This window comes from Heptranchias perlo, chromosome 21, assembly GCF_035084215.1.
Source record: "Heptranchias perlo isolate sHepPer1 chromosome 21, sHepPer1.hap1, whole genome shotgun sequence".
In the NCBI taxonomy this organism is placed as follows: domain Eukaryota; kingdom Metazoa; phylum Chordata; class Chondrichthyes; order Hexanchiformes; family Hexanchidae; genus Heptranchias; species Heptranchias perlo.
The window spans coordinates 5,811,510-5,831,076 of NC_090345.1; the positions used below are offsets into that span (position 1 = coordinate 5,811,510).

General features: G+C 47.9%; 1 protein-coding gene across 1 annotated transcript; it reads left to right on the forward strand.

Moving 5' to 3' along the window:
- Positions 1-445: 445 nt before the first annotated feature.
- On the forward strand, positions 446-18,520 carry hoga1 (4-hydroxy-2-oxoglutarate aldolase 1). Its single transcript, XM_068002034.1, has 7 exons — positions 446-727; positions 6,431-6,559; positions 8,184-8,311; positions 10,652-10,786; positions 12,557-12,653; positions 14,967-15,100; positions 16,420-18,520. The coding sequence occupies exons 1-7, from the start codon at positions 517-519 to the stop codon at positions 16,567-16,569; spliced, it is 984 nt and encodes a 327-aa protein (XP_067858135.1). The 5' UTR covers positions 446-516; the 3' UTR covers positions 16,570-18,520.
- Positions 18,521-19,567: the final 1,047 nt, after the last annotated feature.

The following is a 19,567-nucleotide window of genomic DNA, read 5'->3' on the forward strand; positions in this document are numbered from 1 at the left end:
AAGGTCAGTGGTTACAGTTGTGGTTAGCGTTTGTAGTCATGGCTAGAAACCGTTTTCTATTTTAGTTGTCAATAGCACAAACTCTGGTTGAAAACTCCGTTCTCACTAGACGCGTCTAACAGGCTGTAGAGAGACAGTATAATAAGCCCTTGTCATTCTATATCTATCTATATATTCTTAGCTCTCACAGTTTTAGTTATGAACTATACTTTACAGTAAGTCTAATGAATGCAGCGGCGCCTCCTCCCTCGCGGGACATCTGCCAGCGCTCCAGTGGGTCCCAAGTTCCCCAACATTCAAAAAAACTTTCGAAACTTTAAAATAACTTTTTTACTTAAAAAAATATTTTTTAACCTCATCAATAATAATAATAATGTACAAATCATAATTCGTGAGTGGGAGGAGGAGGGGTTCGGGGGAAGGTTTCCGGGTCAGTGTGAGGTAGAAGTTTTTGTTGAGAGAGAGAGAGAGGGAGGGATAGGTGCAGAGAGGAAAAGTTTCCTTTTGGTTTTGGAAATGTTTTTGAGGAAGAGTTTAATCTGGAAATGTTTGGGGTGGAGGGTGTTTGGGAGGGGGGTGAAGGAGAGCAGATGCAGCAGCTCTGGGGGTAGACTTGACCTGACTGGTATTTACCCCCCTATAGTTACCCCCTTCAACCAGATGGCCAAAGTGGACTACCAGCAACTGGAGAGCAATATCCACAGGTGGAGCAAGATCCCCTTCAGAGGTAACTTGTGTCACATGAATTTTTGCACTTTTTTTTTAACCATACAGTATTTTAATTAGGGATATTGCATGGGAGCTTGGCTCGGTCGGTATCGCTCTCACCTGTTGAGTCGGTGAGGTTGTGGGCTCGAGCCGCGTCTTCCACCCTCCATCAACTTGAGCTCATCCAAAATGCTGCTGCCTGTATCCTAACTCGCACCAAGTCCCGTTCACCCATCATCCCCTGTGCTCACTGACCTACATTGGCTCCCGTTCCAGCAACGCCTCGATTTTAAAATTCTCGTCCTTGTGTTCAAATCCTTCCATGGCCTCGCTCCCTCCCTATCTCTGTAACCTCCTCCAGCCCTACAACCCTCTGAGATCTCTGCGCTCCTCCAATTCTGGCCTCTTGTGCATCCCCGACTTCCTTTGCTCCACCATTGGCGGCCGTGCCTTCAGCCGTCTCAGCCCTAAGCTCTGGAATTCCCTCCCTAAACCTCTCCACCTCTCTCTCCTCCTTTAAGGTGCTCCTTACAGCCTACCTCTTACCAAGCTTTTGGTCGCCTGTCCTCATGAATCTTCTTTATCTCTGTGTCAATTTTTTAGTCTGTTATTGCTCTTGTGAAGCGCCTTGGGTCATTTCACTATGTTAAAGGCGCTATATAAATGCAAGTTGTTGTTGAGTCCAGAGACTTGGGTACGTAATCTAGGCTAACTCCGCAGTGCACTGCTGAGGATGTGCCGCATTGTCGGAGATGCCTCTGTTTGGTTGAAATCTTGCAGCCTACTGCCCCATCTCCAATGTCCTGTTCCTCTCCAGAGTCTTAGAAAATGTGTTTGACACCTCCCAAATCTGCGCCCATCTCTTTCCCAACTCCCTGTTTGAATCTCTCCAATCAGGTTTCCATCCCTGTTACGGCACTGAAATGACCATAACCAGAGTCACGAGTGACATTCTCGTTGATTGTGCCCGTGATCTCCCCTTATCCTCCTCAACCTCTCCGCAGCCTTTGAAGTGTCTATCACCCCATCCCCTTTCAACACCTCTCCACCATTGTCCAGCTGAGTGGGGCTGCCCTCGCCTGGTTCCCCTATTACCTGTCCGATTGTAGCCAGAGTATCTCCAGCAATGGCTTTTCTTCCCGCCCCTGTATTGTTACTTCCGGAGTCCCCCAAGAATCTATCCTTGGTCCCCTCCGCTACATTACTGCCCCTCGGCGACATCATTCTTAGACGTGGCACATGTACTCTGATGATACCCGGCTCTACCTCTCCACCACCCCTCTCGACCCTTCCACTGCCTATGTATCGTCCGACTGCTTGTCCGACATCTAGTCCTGGATGAGCTGAAATTTCCTCCAGGTAAACAATGAAAAGACCAAAGCCATTGTCTTCAGCCCCTACATCAAACTCCATTCCCTCGCAGTTGATTCCATCCCTCTCCCTGACCACTGTCTCAGGCTGAACCAGGCTGTTCGCAACCTCAGTGTCCTAATCAACCCTGAGCTGAGATGCCGACCCCATATCCGCCCCATCAAAAAGACCACCTACCTCTGTGACATTGGCCGTCTGCTGCTGAAACCCTCATCCATGCTTTTGTTACCTTCAGACTCGACTATTCCAATGCTCTCCTGGCTGAGCTCGAATCCTTCACCCCCCCCCCCCCGTAAATCTAGCTCATCCAAAAACTCTGCTTGCCCATATCCTATCTCGCACCAAGTCCCATTCATCTTTCACCCCTGTGCTCACAGACCTACATTGGCTCCCGCTCTTCCAATGTCTCAGATTTAACATTCTCGTCCTTCAGTTTAAATTCCTTTCTGGTTTCTCTGTGTTAAATGCTAATTCATGTTGCTTTTAAACCGAGGCCCCATCTTCTGACGATGGATGTAAAAGATGCTGTGGCACAATTTAAAGAGCACAGAGTTCTCCCCGGTGTCCTGTCCAACGTTCCCCCCCCCCCTCAACCAACACCACAAAAAACTGGTCATTCATCTCATTGTGGGATGTGTCACGTTTGTCTACACGACAACTGTTACTGCACTTCTAGAAATAATTCTTTGTATGTGACGTGCCTTAGGACGTTTCTGAGAGATGTCACGAGGTGCCTCGTAAACACTACCTTGTTGAACAGTCTCAGAACCCATGGCGCTATTGAAAAACAAGAGAGTTCTCCGTGAGTTACATCGAAACTACAGCACAGAAACAGGCCATTCGGCCCAATTGGTCTCTGCCGCCATTTATGCTCCACACGAGCCTCCTCCCTCCCTACTTCATCTCACCCTATCAGCATATCCTTCTATTCCTTTCTCCCTCATGTGTTTATCGAGCTTCCCCTTAAATGCATCTATACTATTTGCCTCAACTACTCCTTGTGGTAGTGAGTTCCACATTCTAACCACTCTCTGGGTAAAGAAGTTTCTCCTGAATTCCCTATTGGATTTATTAGCGATGATGTGGAGATGCCGGTGATGGACTGGGGTTGACAATTGTAAACAATTTTACGACACCAAGTTATAGTCCAGCAATTTAGCAATTTTATTTTAAATTCACAAGCTTTCGGAGGCTACCTCCTTCCTCAGGTGAACGATGTGGAAATGAAGTGATTATCAAGCATTGTTCTGTGAATTATAAATGCGACTTCATTTCGAGGATTTCATTTCCACATCGTTCACCTGAGGAAGGAGGTAGCCTCCGAAAGCTTGTGAATTTAAAATAAAATTGCTGGACTATAACTTGGATTTATTAGCGACTATTTTATATTTATGACCTCTAGTTTTGGTCTCCCCCACATTTCTCTACGTCTATCCTATCAAACCCTATCATTATCTTGAAGACCTCTATCAGGTCGCCCCTCAGCCTTCTCTTTTCTAGAGAAAAGAGCCCCAGCCTGTTCAGCCTTTCCTGATAAGGATATCCTCTCAGTTCTGGTATCATCCTTGTGAATCTTTTTTGCACCCTCTCCAATGCCTTTATATCCTTTTTATAATATGGAGACCAGAACTGTGCACAATACTCCAAGTGTGGTCTAACCAAGGTTCTATACAAGTTTAACGTCACTCCTTTGCTTTTCAACAGCAGTTCATTAACAACAGAGGAACTGTGGGAAATAGTGCTCCAAACCAGCCACTCCACATATCTCCATGTACCTTCAAGTCACCCCCATTTTGGTTTAACCCTGTTTATACAGGTCCATGCATTTGTACAGGTTTGCGGTCAGTCTGGCCGTGAGCTTCATTCCTTACCGTTTCCCAATCCTGACGGCAGTGCACGATGAGGGACAAACATGTTTTTTCTGTGTCTTGCAGTGGGGGACACAGGGTACAAGATCACACTCTGAAGGGCTGGAGGGTGTGATATTATATCTGTGCCCCACCACAGTGCATTGGTTCCCCCCAAAAGCTGCATCTCCATGTGCCCCATGTGAATCGTAGAATCGTACAGCACAGAAGGAGGCCATTCGGCCCATCATGCCTGTGCCGGCTCTTTGACAGAGCTATCCCCCTGCTCTTTCCCCGTAGCCCTGCGAATGAGTTCTCTGTGTGTGAGTCAAAACAGTGAGTTTCAACACCCTATTGGACTTTAAAGTACATCAGCAACGAAGCAGATCCTGCTCTCAGCCAATGTCCACACGTGTGCCCTGTCCAGCTGTGGGTCAGGGGTCACTAGATAGCCATCAGGAGTGGGACCACTAGCAGATCATCCCCCTCCCCGGCCCCAGCGCACTGCAGCCAACTGTAGTAGCCACGGCTGAAATCAGCTAGCTCGAGCCAGACTGAGATGCAAACCTGGGATCTTCAGAATGGCTCAGTCCCACCCTGAGTGATACTTTGACCCACCAGCCATGTCTGTACCTCTTCCTGTTATATATTAGTGGACCAGTTACTGTTGCTGGCTACAGATCAGTGGCTCTGCAGCTTTGAGCTCCAGTCCTGCTTCTGCATGAATGTTTACACACAAGTCCCTTGGACCTTGGACCCGGTGAGTTTTCCATCCTGACCGTACGTCTTGCCCACTCGTTTGATTAATATGTCACTAAAGTACTCCAAGTTCCAACATCGGAGGCCACTTTGCTACAGATCAGGATAGTGGAAGGCAAACTAGTGTTTCCCCCACCCCTCCGCCACCCAACATTGGCCGCACTCGGCAATATAAACGACCCAACCTTCGTAGCTTACTAGGATGATACCAGAACTGAGAGGTTATAACTATCAAGAAAGATTGATCAGGCTGGGGCTCTTTTCTCTAGTGAAGAGAAGGCTGAGGGGTGACTTGGTGGAGGTCTTTCAAATTGTGAAGGGGTTCGATAGGGTAGACGTGGAGAAGATGTTTCCATTTGTGGGGGAGACCAGAACTGGGGGCCATAAATATAAGATAATCACTAATAAATCCAATAGGGAATTCAGGAGAAACTTCTTTACCCAGAGAATGGTGAGAATGTGGAACTCACTACCACATGGAGTAGTTGAGGCAAATAGCATTGATGCATTTAAGGGGAAGTTAGATAAACACATGAGAGAGAAAGGAATAGAAGGACATGTTGATAGGGTTAGATGAAGCAGGGAGGGAGGAGGCTCGTGTGGAGCATAAACACCAGCATAGACCAGTTGGGCCGAATGGCCTGTTTCTGTGCTGTACATTCTATGTAATTCTATGTAGTTCTGGGGCCAGTAGGGAAGGAGTTTCTTGCATGATTTTAACATATTTTCATCCTTGTTTTCCAACACCTCTGCGGCCTCGCCCCTCCCTATCTCTGTAACCTCCTCCAGCCCTACAACCCTCCGAGATCTCTGCGCTCCTCCAATTCTGGCCTCGTGCACATCCCCTGATTTCCATCGCTCCACCATTGGCAGCCGTGCCTTCAGCTGCCTAGGCCCTAAGCTCTGGAATTCCCTCCCTAAACCTCTCCACCTCTCCCTCCTCCTTTTAAGTCGCTCCTTAAAGCCATGATCTTATTGAATGGCGGAGCAGGCTCGAGGGGCCTGATGGCCTACACCTGCTCCTATTTCTTATGTACCTCTTTGACCAAGCTCTGGGTCACCTGTCCTAATATCTCCTTATGTGGCTCGGTGTCAAATTTTGTTTTATAATTGCTCCTGCGAAGCGCCTTGGGACGTTTTACTACGTTAAAGGTGTTATATAAATGCAAGTTTTCGTTGTTGGTTCTCGTGTCAGGAGTGCGTTTCGCTGCTTGCAGGAAAAAAAAGCGGGAATGCCGCATCCCATCTAGTATTCCCAGCCAGCTTCCCAACCTGTGTGGCTCAGTGGGTGTCACTCTCGCCTCTGAGTCAGAAGGTCGTGGGTTCCAGCCCCGCTCCAGAGACTTGAGTACACGATCCAGGCTGACGCTCCCAGTGCCAGTACCGAGGGAGTGCTGCACTGTCGGACAGTTGCCGCCTTTCAGATGAGACGTTAAACCGAGGCCCCGTCTGCCCTCTCAGGTGGATGTCAAAGACCCCACTGCGCTATTCGAAGAAGAACTGGGGCGTTCTCCCTGGTGTCCTGGGTCAATATTTATCCCTCAACCAACATCACTAAAACAGATTATCTGGTCATTGCTGTTTGTGGGATCTTGCTGTGGACGAATTGGCTGCCAAGTTTCCTACATTACAACAACGACTACACTTCAAAAAGTACTTCAATTGGCTGTAAAGTGCTTTGGGATGTCCTGAGGTCGTAAAAGGCGCTAAATGAATGCAAGTTTGGTCTTTCTTTCTTTTCCCAGGGTTAGTTGTGCAGGGCTCCAATGGAGAGTTTGTGTACCTGACAAGCGAGGAGCGTGTTGAAGTGGTCCGCAGGGTGAGGCAGGTGCTGCCCGAGGGGAGGCTGGTAATAGCTGGGTCTGGATGTGAATGTAAGTAAAGATCAGAAGGAAAAAACCATGCACGCCAAAAGTTCTGAGACAAAAGCAAGAAAGTTCCGTTAATGCATCGGTCAGCCTCCGAAAGGTTAAAGGTTAACGGTCCAGAGTGGGACCCTTCGCCTGAACAGGTTCGGTAAGGGCCCAGCCCGGACTTGCCAATTCTGATGAAGGGTTTTCCCCCCACTTCTGGTGTCAAGTCAGCTTTGGCTCTAAGATCGTGGGTTCAAGCCCCGCTCCAGGACTTTGAGCGTGTGATCTAGACGGACGGAGATGTTGTCCTTCAGGTGAGATGTTGTGTCATCTGTCTGTTCAGGTGGGTCTTAAAGATCCCACGGCACTATTGAAAGAGGAGTGGGGACTTCTCCCCTGTGCCCTGCCCAAAATTCCTCCTTCAACCAACACCAGCAGGAACAGATTAACCGGCCGTTCTTTTCATGCCCGTTTGTGGGATCTTGCTGTGCACAAAGATGGCTGCCGACTTTCCCTACATAACAACAGTGACTGCTTTTCGAGAATGTTTTGATGTATATGAAATGATGTATGTGTTTGTATCTGTGCGTGCTTGTATTTGCTGAATGATTCAAATAATGCGCAACTGGGTTAATGCGTGTGTTTGGGCCTGAGTGTGTTGGTGTGTCCGCACACTCGTGTTTGTATTTGAATTGTAATTTAGACAGGGTGGACCTGGCAAGGGCATCGTAGGAGACGTCTTGGCCCAGAGATAACGTCGGGGATAGGATTTCTGTAGCAGTGATGGAGAGGTAGGAGCAGAGGTTGATGATATGACAGAGGTGGAAGGCACTAGTCTGGGTATTGAAATGGATGTGGTTGAGGAAGCAACATTTAAGATGCTTACGCGCCTGGGAAAAGAGCTGAGAAAACTTGCGGCAGTGACAGAGTAACGGTCAGTCAGACATGTGCCGTCACAGAGAGAGTAACGGTCAGTCAGACCCGTGCCGTCACAGAGAGAGTAACGGTCAGTCAGACACGTGCCGCCACAGAGGAGAGTAACGGTCGGTCAGACCCGTGCCGTCACAGAAAGAGTAACGGTCAGTCAGACACGTGCCGTCGCAGAGAGAGTAATGGTCAGTCAGACCCGTGCTGTCGCAGAGAGAGTAACGGTCAGTCAGACCCGTGCCGCCGCAGAGAGAGTAACGGTCAGTCAGACCCGTGCCGTCACAGAGAGAGTAACGGTCAATCAGACCCGTGCCGTCACAGAGAGAGTAACGGTCAGTCAGACCCGTGCCGTCACAGAGAGAGTAACGGCCAGTCAGACCCGTGCCGTCACAGAGGAGAGTAACGGTCAGTCAGACCTGTGCCGTCACAGAGGAGAGTAACGGTCAGTCAGACCCGTGCCATCACAGAGGAGAGTAACGGTCGGTCAGACCCGTGCCGTCACAGAGAGAGTAACGGTCGGTCAGACCCGTGCTGTGGATTCGGTTGTGAGTGAGTGTGTTGATTCTCTGACCCTTGTTACCTGTAACCGTCCTATAATTTTCCAGCATGAAATTTCCACTGACAAATCACAGGCCTCAGTTGCGGGTCAGTGAACACAAGCCCTGTGCCCTAGCACCGTAAACAGGGTAAACGACCACCTTGCCTTCTGTTCCAACAGCCACAGAGGCCACGATTGCGATGACGCACAATATGGCGGAAGCGGGGGCGAGTGCAGTGCTGGTTATTACTCCGTGTTACTACCGGGGCAGAATGAACAGCGCTGCTTTCGTACACCACTATACACAGGTAATCATAAACCACACAGGTAATCATAAACCACACAGGTAAACACAAACCACACAGGTAAACACAAACCACACAGGTAATCATAAACCACAAGGTAATCATAAACCATACAGGTAAACACAAACCACACAGGTAATCATAAACCACACAGGTAATCATAAACCACACAGGTAAACACAAACCACACAGGTAAACACAAACCACACAGGTAATCATAAACCACAAGGTAATCATAAACCATACAGGTAAACACAAACCACACAGGTAATCATAAACCACACAGGTAATCATAAACCACACAGGTAATCATAAACATCACAGGTAAACACAAACCATACAGGTAATCATAAACCATACAAGTTCTATTGGGCCAAGTGCAGGCAATTGGGACTAGCTTAGTGGTATAAACTGGGCGACATGGACATGTTGGGCCGAAGGGCCTGTTTCCATGTTGTAAACTTCTATGATTCTATGATTCTAGGTAAACACAAACCATACAGGTAAACACAAACCATACAGGTAAACACAAACCACAGGTAAACACAAACCATACAGGTAAACATAAACCACACAGGTAAACACAAACCACACAACCACCTGTTAAGAGGCGCATTAACTGGAAAAATAACTTCTTTTCACCGCTCATTAGTTACGTATGTGCTTTTGGGGCTTCCTCTCACTCAATAATTTTTTTTCCCTCTTTGCACTACTGAAACCTGCTGGGAAGGGCAACTTAGAATCATACAGTGCAGAAGGAGGCCATTCGGCCTGTTGTGTCTGTGCTGGCTCTTTGAAATTTAGTCCCACACCCCAGCTTTTTATCCATAACCCTGCAAATTAATCCTCTTCCAGTACGTGTCCAATTGCCTTTTGAACGTTCCAATGGAATCTGCTTCCACCACCCTTTCAGGGAGTGTGTTCCAGGTCATAACCCTCTTTGTGAAAAAATTTCTCCTCATTTCCCCTCTAGTTCTTTTGCCAATTATTTTAAATCTCTGACCTCTGGTTACCGACCCACTTGCCAGAAGAAACAGTTTCCCCCTACTTGCTCTATACCACCGGTCACTCTTTGTACTGAGATCGGAGATCTTCTCGCCGTGTCTGTGATTTTGTGAACACATGGCGCCAGAGGGGGAAATACATCCCCCCCACTGCAACCCCACCCCCCCCCGTCACTGTAACCCCCCTCCCCACAGCCAACTGGTCGAGTTCTTGACCATTCACTTTAAAGAGCGGTAAATCACAGACCGGTGGGCACAGGGGCAGAAAGTGCCCGCCAGTGGGTTTATTTAATTGTTTAGGCAGGTGTCTGACACACATGGAAACCCCTCACTCTGGTTCCAAGTCTACAAACCAAACTACTGAGAAATCCACACAACTCGTTTCTGCGTGTCTCTCTCTGTCCGCGTGTCTCTCTCTGTCTGCGTGTCTCTCTCTGTCTGCGTGTCTCTCTCTGTCCGCGTGTCTCTCTCTGTCCGCGTGTCTCTCTCTGTCCGCGTGTCTCTCTCTGTCCGCGTGTCTCTCTCTGTCCGCGTGTCTCTCTCTGTCCGCGTGTCTCTCTCTGTCCGCGTGTCTCTCTCTGTCCGCGTGTCTCTCTGTCCGCGTGTCTCTCTCTGTCCGCGTGTCTCTCTCTGTCTGCGTGTCTCTCTCTGTCTGCGTGTCTCTCTCTGTCTGCGTGTCTCTCTCTGTCTGCGTGTCTCTCTCTGTCTGCGTGTCTCTCTCTGTCTGCGTGTCTCTCTCTGTCTGCGTGTCTCTCGCCCTCGCTATCCGTACCTCTTTCTCTATCCCTATCTCTATCTCTCTCTCTCACATTTTTTCTGTCTCTTTACTGTGTTCACTTCTTTCTTTCCTAATCACGACTTTTTTCCTTTTTCTTTTTCTGCCCGAATGCGGCGGCTGTACAGAATGAGAAAACTCGTAGTGCGATTAAAAACCGATGGTCGAGGACTTGCTGATCAGCAGCCGTCTGATTCACCGGCGTTTCCCCCCCCCAAAAAATCAGCTTTAAACCTTTGGTGAAATAGTGGACAAAGGAATTTCATACAAACACATTCGTCACTAGTGTAGCATAGTGTGATTTCAGCACATCGCCCTCCACAGTCGTGGGCGCGGGAGCGAGTGAGGGGGGGGGGGGGGCGCGGGAGCGAGTGAGGGGGGGGGGCGCGGGAGCGAGTGAGGGGGGGGGGGGGCGCGGGAGCGAGGGAGGGGGGGGGCGCGGGAGTGAGTGACCAGTGGTGTGGCGAGCTTTAGTGGGAAACTCCCATGCTGATGGTAAAGTCTTTGAGCTCGAGGGGGGGATACTTTTAATCAATGGCTCTTGGTTTTTTAATTTAAATTCAGGTGGCAGATTGCTCCCCTGTGCCGGTTGTGCTGTACAGTGTCCCGGGTAACACCGCGTTGGAGCTACCAGCGGATGCTATTATTACTCTTTCTCATCATCCCAACATCATCGGGCTGAAGGACAGTGGAAATGACGTAAGTGGCCATCGTCTTCCTTCCTCTCCTGGCGGTGTTTCCAGCGGCAGGAGGGTCGGTAACCCGAGGACACAGATTTAAGGTGATCGGCAAAAGAGCCAGAGGTGACATGAGGAAACATTTTTTTACGCAGCGAGTTGTTATGATCTGGAATGCGCTGCCTGCAAGGGCGGTGGAAGCAGATTCAATAATAACTTTCAAAAGGGAATTGGATAAATACTTGAAGGAGAAAAAAAAAATCACAGGGCCATGGGGAAAGAGCGGGGGAGAGTGGGACTAATTGGATAGCTCTTTCAAAAAGCTGGCACAGGCACGATGGGCCGAATGGCCTCCTTCTGTGCTGTACCTACTATGATAGGAACAGGCGGAGGTCATTCAGCCCATCGAGCCTGTCCCGTCGTTCAGTTAGATCATGGACGATCTGTATCTCAACCCCATTCACCCACCTTGGTTCCGTAACCCTTAATACCTTTACCCAACAAATGCCCAACAATCTCGGTTTTGAAATTTCCAATTGACCCCCAGCCTCAACAGCTTTTTGGGGGAGAGAGTTGCAGATTTCCACCGCAACTCTGTGTGAGGAGGTACTGCCTGACATCGTTAAATAAATAAATTTAAAACAGAAATAGACAGTTTCCTAGAAGTAAAGGGAATTAGGGGTTACGGGGAGCGGGCAGGAAATTGGACATGAATTTAGATTTGAGGTTAGGATCAGATCAGCCATGATCTTACTGAATGGCGGAGCAGGCTCGAGGGGCCGAATGGCCTACTCCTGCTCCTATTTCTTATGTTCTTATGTTCTTATGACCCCTGAACGGCCTGGCTCCGATTTTAAGGCTGGGCCTTATCCTGGGCTACGGCTCCACAGGCAAGAGCCTTTCTCCAGTGGCTTGCTGACGGGGTGAGGTGGGGGTGGGGGGGGGGGGGGGGGTGGTGAGGGTTTCCTTCATGTGCGAGATTACACTGCAGGGTCACTGACCACGAGGGGGGAAGGGAGAGGCATCAGAACAAGGTCTGGTCCAGTCCTCGCTTTCCAGCAGGATTCACTGGATGGTGATTGGGATTGGAATCCTCTGACCATTTTTTCCACGACCACCTCCCCCACCACTTCCGTCCTCTAGCCCAGGGGCACTTAGCGCTTGGCTGGGATCAGCTTACTCACTACAGAAAGAGAAAATACCTGCCCCTTAGTGGGCTGCAACCAAAGAAAGAAAGAACTTGCATTTATATAGAGCCTTTCACAACCTTAGGATGTCCCAAAGCGCTTTACAGCCAATGAAGTACTTTTTGAAGTGTAGTCACTGTTGTAATGTAGGAAACACAGCAGCCAATTTGCGCACAGCACGATCCCACAAACAGCAATGAGATAATGACTAGACAATTTGTTTTAGTGATTGTTGGTTGAGGGATAAATACTGGACAGGACACCGGGGAGAACTCCCCTACTCTTCTTTGAAATAGTGTAGTGGGATTTTTACGCCCACCTGAGAGGGCAGACGGGGCCTCGGTTTAACATCTCATCCGAAAGACGGCACCTCCGACAGCGCAGCACTCCCTCAGCACTGGCACTGGGAGTGTCAGCCTGGATGATGTGCTCAAGTCTCTGGAGTGGGGACTTGCACCATGACCTTCTGACTCTGAGACAAGAGTGCTACCCACTGAGCCTGGACAATGGACCATGTTTAAATCCCCGGGGCCTTCCGGCTGGGTCAATAGACACTGTTTGTTTATTTTATTTTACGCTTAAGTGATGCTGTTCACCTTCCTTAGATTACAAGAATCGCACTGATTGTTCACAAAACCAGGAACCAGGATTTCCAAGTGCTGGCTGGATCAGCAGGGTTCCTCCTTGCTACTTACTCAATCGGTAAGGGGCCACCCAGAGTGGTGAATGGGGAATGGGGATGTGCTGGTAAACTGTAAAGATCGCAGGTGAAGATTTACTTATGGAATCATACTGCACAGAAGGAGGCCATTTGGCTCATCGTGTACGTGTTGGCTCTTGAAAGAGCTATTCAATTAGTCCCACTACCCCTGCTCTTTCCTCATTGCTCGGAAAATTTTTCCTGTAAAATCTCTGTGAACCTTTTTAACAGATATCAGTCTGGCTCTTTTTTAAAGTGGTCAGTTGACCCCCAAATCTACTCCTTCTCTGTGGGGACTGTCCCACATCCAGTATTCTCTGTTGGGAGCCATGGCTCAGTGGTAGCATTCTCACCTCTGATTCAGAAGGTTGTGGGTTTGAATCTAGGCTGATGCTTCAGTGCAGTACCGAGGGAGTGCTGCACTGTCGGAGGTGCCGTCTTTCGGATGAGACGTGAAACTGAGGCCCCGTCTACCCCATCAAGTGGATGTAAAAGGTCCCATGGGCACTATTTCGAAGAAGAGCAGGGGAGTTCACCCCGGTGTCCTGGCCAATATTTATCCCTCAAACAACATCAGATCATCTGGTCATTAGCTCATTGCTGTTTGTGGGATCTTGCTGTGCACAAATTGGCTGCCGCGTTTTCTGCATTACAACAGTGACTGCACTTCGAAAAGTACTTCATTGGCTGTAAAGCGCTTTGGGACGTCCTGAGATCGTGAAAGGCACGATATAAATGCAATTTCTTTCTTCTTTTAACCTCTAACTTTGCTCGCGGGTTGTGAGTTTGTCCAAGTTATTTCGAAGACCTGGATCGTGTCTCCCCTCAGCCTTTTCTCCAGCACAAGTAAGTTTTTAGTTCTGTGGGCCTCTCTTCGTAACTCAGCCCCGCGGAATCAACCATGATCTCTCGACATGCAAACTTTTTTTTAGCGAGTCGGAAGAACGAGGATTTTAAAAAAAAATGTTTATGCACTTTTTACAAGGGCGGAGAATTATTCCGAAAGTGTTTTCTGACCGACATTCGGAAAATGTACAGTGCGGGAAGCACGGAAATAACGCGGCAGGGCTGAGAGAGGGCAGAACAGGTGCTGTGCCTTGCTTGTCTCCTGACAGACGGAATGTGGGGAAGCAGCTGGAGTCGGGGATCAACGGAATGGAATTTACTCTTCTTTTATAAATCAGATTGACTGGCCCCCTGCTGGGGCCGGTATCTCGCTGCTTGTCGCTGAGGGGGGAAAGAAAGAACCTGCATTTCTACAGCGCCTTTCACGACCTCAAAACATCCCAAAGCTCTTTACAGCCAATGAAGTACTTTCTTGAAGTGTAGTCACTGTTGTAACTTAGGGAAATGTGGCAGTCAATTTGCACACAGCAAATTTCAAATTGTGGCCACCAATCGATATCCATCAGAGAACAGGGGGCAGGCAGATCAAACCATATTCACGGATGTGTTTTTGCGAAGTGTATCGATTTATGCGGAGATAAGAAAGAAAAAAAAAATGCGAATGCTGGAAAAGGCGAGAATTAACACAGAAATGCTGGAAATATACAGCAGGTTTGCCAGTGCCTGTGAGATGATAAGACAGATTAATGTTTCGGGTTTCGACTTAAAATGTTTTCTCTTTCTGTTGTGTCTTTCCAGCATTTTCTGTTTTTGTTTTAGATTCATTTTCTGGATGTATTTGTGAATTTCTTTTAACAATTTTCCTTGTGCTCCACCATAGCGAAGGATATTAACCCAGGGTTAATAGAACATTTGCATTTCGGTATCTAGTGTCAGGATCAAACTCTCCCGGGGCAGGTACAGCACGGGTTAGATACAGAGTAAAGCTCCCTCTACACTGTCCCATCAAACACTCCCAGGGCAGGTACAGCACAGGTTAGATACAGAGTAAAGCTCCCTCTACACTGTCCCATCAAAACTCACAGAACAGGTGCAGCATGTGTACAGCAATGTGATAATGACCAGAAAATCTGTTTTAGTGATGTTGGTTGAGGGATAAATATTGGCCAGGAACACTGCTTGATTTTGAAATAGTGCCAGGGGATCTTTTATGTCCACCAAAGAGGGCAGATGGGGCCTCGGTTTAACATCTTATCTGAAAGACGGCACCTCCGGCAGTGCTGCACTGGGAGCATCAGCCCAGATTTTGTGCTTAAATCTCTGGAATGGGATGTGAACCAATAACCTTCTAGACTGAGAGGCTGTTAATGACATGCTGAAGTCATGAAAGGCGCTATATAAATGCAAGTTTTTTTTCTTGGTAATGTGATTTTCCAGTCACTGTTTCACCGTTATTTTTGTCTGTGCAGGTGCTGTGGGTGGGGTCTGTGCACTGGCCAATGTGCTCGGAGAGCCACTGTGTGACCTGGAAAAGCTGTGCCTTGGGGGTCAGTGGGCAGAAGCTCGAGAACTCCAGTATAGGCTGATTGAGCCAAACACAGCAGTAAGTATAGCTCTAACCTTCCCTTACACCGTCAGAAACGAGGTGTCAGCCGGGGCTCAGTACTAGTATGCTCTGAGTCACAAGGTCATTGGTTCTAGCCCTAATTCCAGAGACTTGTGCACACAGTCTAAGTTGATACTCCAGGGCAGTACCGAGGGAGTGCTGCATTGTCGGAGGTCCTGTCTTTCAGATGAGACATTAAACTGAGGCCCCATCTGCCCTCTCAGGTGGACGTAAAAGATCCCAGAAGAAAAGGAGCAGGGGAGTTCTCCCCAGTGCCCTGGCCACTATTTGTCCCTCAACCAACATCACTAAAACAGATTATCTGATCTTTTTGATGTTGCTCTTTGTGGGACCTTGCTGTGAGCAAATTGGCTCCTACATTACAATGATGACTATACTTCAAAAAAGTACTTCATTGGCTGTAAAGTGCTTTGGGACGTCCTGAGGTCATGATAGGCGCTATATAAATGTAAGTTTGTTCTTTTACCCCCGTGTCTCAGGTACATGACTGCACTGCCCATCTTGCACTGAGCTGTAGTGACCAGGAAGATCCCAGATTTGATCTCCTGGTCTGTCCTGAATTAGCTGAACTAATCTGGGAAGCAGCAGGTGCTGTATAAAAGGTTTCAGCAGCTGCTGAGCTAGGGAGGTGAAAGATCAGTTCGGGAGCACGCTCTTGATCAATATGTAGTGGTCCCATGGGGTGGGGGAGGAGGCCAGAGGCTGGGTTTTCTGCAGCGAGTGGCTCACTTGACTCCCCAAAGCCCCTCCACCATCTACAAGGCACAAGTCAGGAGTGTGATGGAATACTCTCTACTTGCCTGGATGGGGGTAGCTGCAACAACACTCAAGAAGCTCGACCACATCCAGCACAAAGTAGCCCATCCACTCCCTTAAACAGCCACTCCCTCCACCACCGGCTCTCCGTGACTGCAGTATGTACTCCATCACCTAGAAGGACAAGGCCAGCAGGTGCATGGGAACAGCACCACCTCCGGATCACGCACCATCCTGACTTGGACATATATCGGCCGTTCCTTCATCGTCGCTGGGTCAAAATCCTGGAACTCCCTACCTAACAGCACTGTGGGAGAACCTTCACCACACGGACTGCAGCGGTTCAAGAAGGCGTCTCACCACCACCTTCTCGAGGCAACTAGGGATGGGCAATAAATGCCGGCCTTGCCATAGCCCGAGAATGAATATAAAAAAATTATTTTCTAAAAGGTGATTTGTATGGTTCAGTTTACGTTTTGTTTACAGTACCGAGCTCCCTTTCAAACGTAACGCGGAAGGTGTTCTTATCTCTCTCGCAGATCACACGTAAGTTTGGCATTGCAGCCCTCAAGGAGGCGATGGGATGGTTCGGGTATTATGGAGGTCCCTGTCGTGCTCCGTTGCTGCCCTTGACGGAGGCGGAGAAAGGGGAGTTACGGAGTGACTTCGTGTCCAATGGCTGGCTCTGACCTCGCCCATGGGGCAATGCCACAGAGTCCTGCAGTTTAGAAAGATTTGCACGTCTAATTCACGTGAAGTTTTGAGAACGCTGTTACTAATTCCTCAATTAAGTGAACGCACTTCCCCCCACCCTGCCTCAACCTTAGTCTGCAAATTGGGGAACTGCTGCATTGAAATTATATTTTAATTTATTTTGATAATATGATACAGTGCTCAACGCGAGCTCGCATGCGCGATACCACATAAGGCGAGTTCCTGATCTCGGTCGTGCTGTCAGGGCATCCCAACAGCAAGCCACCTGGCTTCTCTCCAATTTGTCCCCCTCCAAAAACAACTCCCGGGACCAGGGGAAATCAAAGATAGTGATGTGGAACACCAAGAATTTTACAGCACAGACAGAGGCCATTCAGCCTATCGTGCCTGTGCCCTCTCTCTCTGAAAGAGCTATCCACTTCGTCCCATTCCCAATGTCTTTCAAATTCTTCTTTGTCAAATATTTATCCATTTATCTTTGATGGATTCTGCTGCCAAAACTGTTTCTGTTTGGGCATTTCATGATCTACTTCAACAAATCTTTGAAATAAGTACGTAGGAAAAGCAAACTTTAAAAGGAAGGGAATCTTTTTTTTTTCCCTCCTCAAATTTATCTCCAGTCCTCTATACTTTCCCGAAGGCTGTCCAGTTAACAGTTGGTGCTCATCGAGAGTGTTGTCCGCCGGTCAGAAGAAGTCTGTCGCGAATGCCGCCCGTGATCACTCATAACTAATTTCTTTTTAAAAAGTCCCATCGCTAAGACTTTGAACCACAAAGTGTTACAGCATAAAAACAGGCCATTTGGCCCATCAGGTCTGCGCTGGTGTAATCTGTTGAGTTTGTATTTGACTTTTGGGGGGGGGGGTGGAGTTGTGGTTACCCTTTCGGAGCAAAAATCTACTGAAACTAAAATGTGAAAGTTTTTATTATCAGTGTTTCAAATAAGTTACACTTAACAGAGAGGCCGTGAACATTTGTGTTTAATCTTGTGACAGTGTTGCGGCATGTGTCCCTGAATCTGACTGGAATGTTGTTACTTTTTTTGGGTAGTACGTTTTGTGTTTTACGATGGTCGTTGGGTATAGTATTTGGCTTGCTTTATTAATGGGATTGAGAGTACGGCTTGTTCGTGATACTGTAACAGATATTGAGGCCACCCTTGAGCAATAAATGCCTTAAATGGAGAGAGACTGTCGTGTAAAGGGACTGGGCATTATGTCACTGACCTTCCAGCTCAGATGTCAGCACTACAGTATGTCTCAATCCAGCTCCCTGTTAGGACTGAGTTCAATCATTTGGCAAATGTTCTGCAGTCTCACAGTTGCCAAGGATGTGGGAAATGGTGGTGTTGCACCTGTTCAGTAGAACTCTTCTAAGGTTGAGGGTTCAGACATGTTGATGGGACAGTGTAGACTGAGCTTCACTCTGTATCTAACCCGTGCTGTACCTGCCCTGGGAGTGTTTGATGGGACAGTGTAGACGGAGCTTTACTCTGTATCTAACCCGTGCTGTACCTGCCCTGGGAGTGTCTGATGGGACAGTGTAGACTGAGCTTCACTCTGTATCTAACCCGTGCTGTACCTGCCCTGGGAGTGTCTGATGGGACAGTGTAGACTGAGCTTCACTCTGTATCTAACCCGTGCTGTACCTGCCCTGGGAATGTTTGATGGGACAGTGTAGACTGAGCTTCACTCTGTATCTAACCCGTAACTATACCGGACCTGGAAGTGTTTGATGCTGCCACAAGGTATTAAGATTTCCTGAGCTGCTCAAATATAATTACAATTCTACACTTAATCAAAAGGAAAGGTTATTTTGTTAATTCAGTTGTAATTTATCATGTTCACTTTTTAATGTAACAATGTGGAGTTTTTGTAGTATCACAAACAAAATGGAAAATAAATATTTCATCTGGTTTAAAATGTATATTTTGTTACGATTTCTTTCCTCTCCCTCCCCAGTGCTGATAGTTCCACAGACACTGCCTGCCCTCTGGGGTACCCTCCAGGTGTTAATTCCTGCAGCCCCTTGGATTGGGAACATAGGACCAGGAAACCATTCAGTCATTTATTAGATTGTGGCTGACCTGTACTTCAACTCCATTTACCCGCCTTTGCTCCATATGCCTCGATACCCTCACCTAACAAAAAAAATCTATCCATCTCTGTCTTGAAAGCTTTTTATTATTATTCATTCACTCAGGACATGGGCATCACTGGCAAGGCTGGCATTTATTACCCATCGCTAGTTACCCTGGAGAAGTTGGTGGTGGGCCTTCTTGACTATAACGAGTGGCTTGCTAAGCCACCAGTTAAGTCAACCACGTTGGTGTGGGACTGGCCAGACCGGGTAAGGACAGCAGGTTTCCTTCCCTAATGCACATTAATGAACCAGGTGGGTTTTTTCTAACCCCAATTCAACAGCTTCATGGTCACTTTTACTGAGAGCCATTTGAGATTTTTTTTAAATATGGAAATAAGATGGCTATGATGGGATTTGTAGTCACATTCCCTGAAATACTAGTCCAGTAACATAACCACTACACCACTGTACTTGCTACTGCATGATTCTGTACCCACAGCAGTCTGCCCTCAGCTTGCCACCCCCCCCCCCCCCCCCCATGGGAGAGAGAAAGCCATGCACAAACCCTTGACCCACCCCCTCGGGGCACAAGACTCCAGTTCTCCCCCCACCTCCCCCCCCCAAAACTAGTATCAACACAAAAGGAGGGAAATGGGGAAATGTTCAATTCCCCAGCAGTGGAAGACTTACATTTTATATAGCACCTTATCCCTCTCAAATTACAAACCACCTACCACTTAACATATACGTTGCAAGTCATAAAATGAATTACTCTAGTGCAATGATTCATGTAGGCAGCCACGACATCCATTTAGCGCACGGAAAAATCCCACAAATGGTAATGATCACCAATTAATATATCTTTTGATGGTGCTGGTTGAGGGAGGAATG

Excerpts from the sequence above, each read along its gene's own strand:
- hoga1 (XM_068002034.1), top strand. The coding sequence starts at position 517 with ATGTTTTTGAGGAAGAGTTTAATCTGGAAATGTTTGGGGTGGAGGGTG. Across the intron at positions 728-6,430 it reads GAGCAAGATCCCCTTCAGAG|GGTTAGTTGTGCAGGGCTCC; the intron begins GTAACTTGTGTC and ends TTCTTTTCCCAG. Across the intron at positions 6,560-8,183 it reads AGCTGGGTCTGGATGTGAAT|CCACAGAGGCCACGATTGCG; the intron begins GTAAGTAAAGAT and ends CTGTTCCAACAG.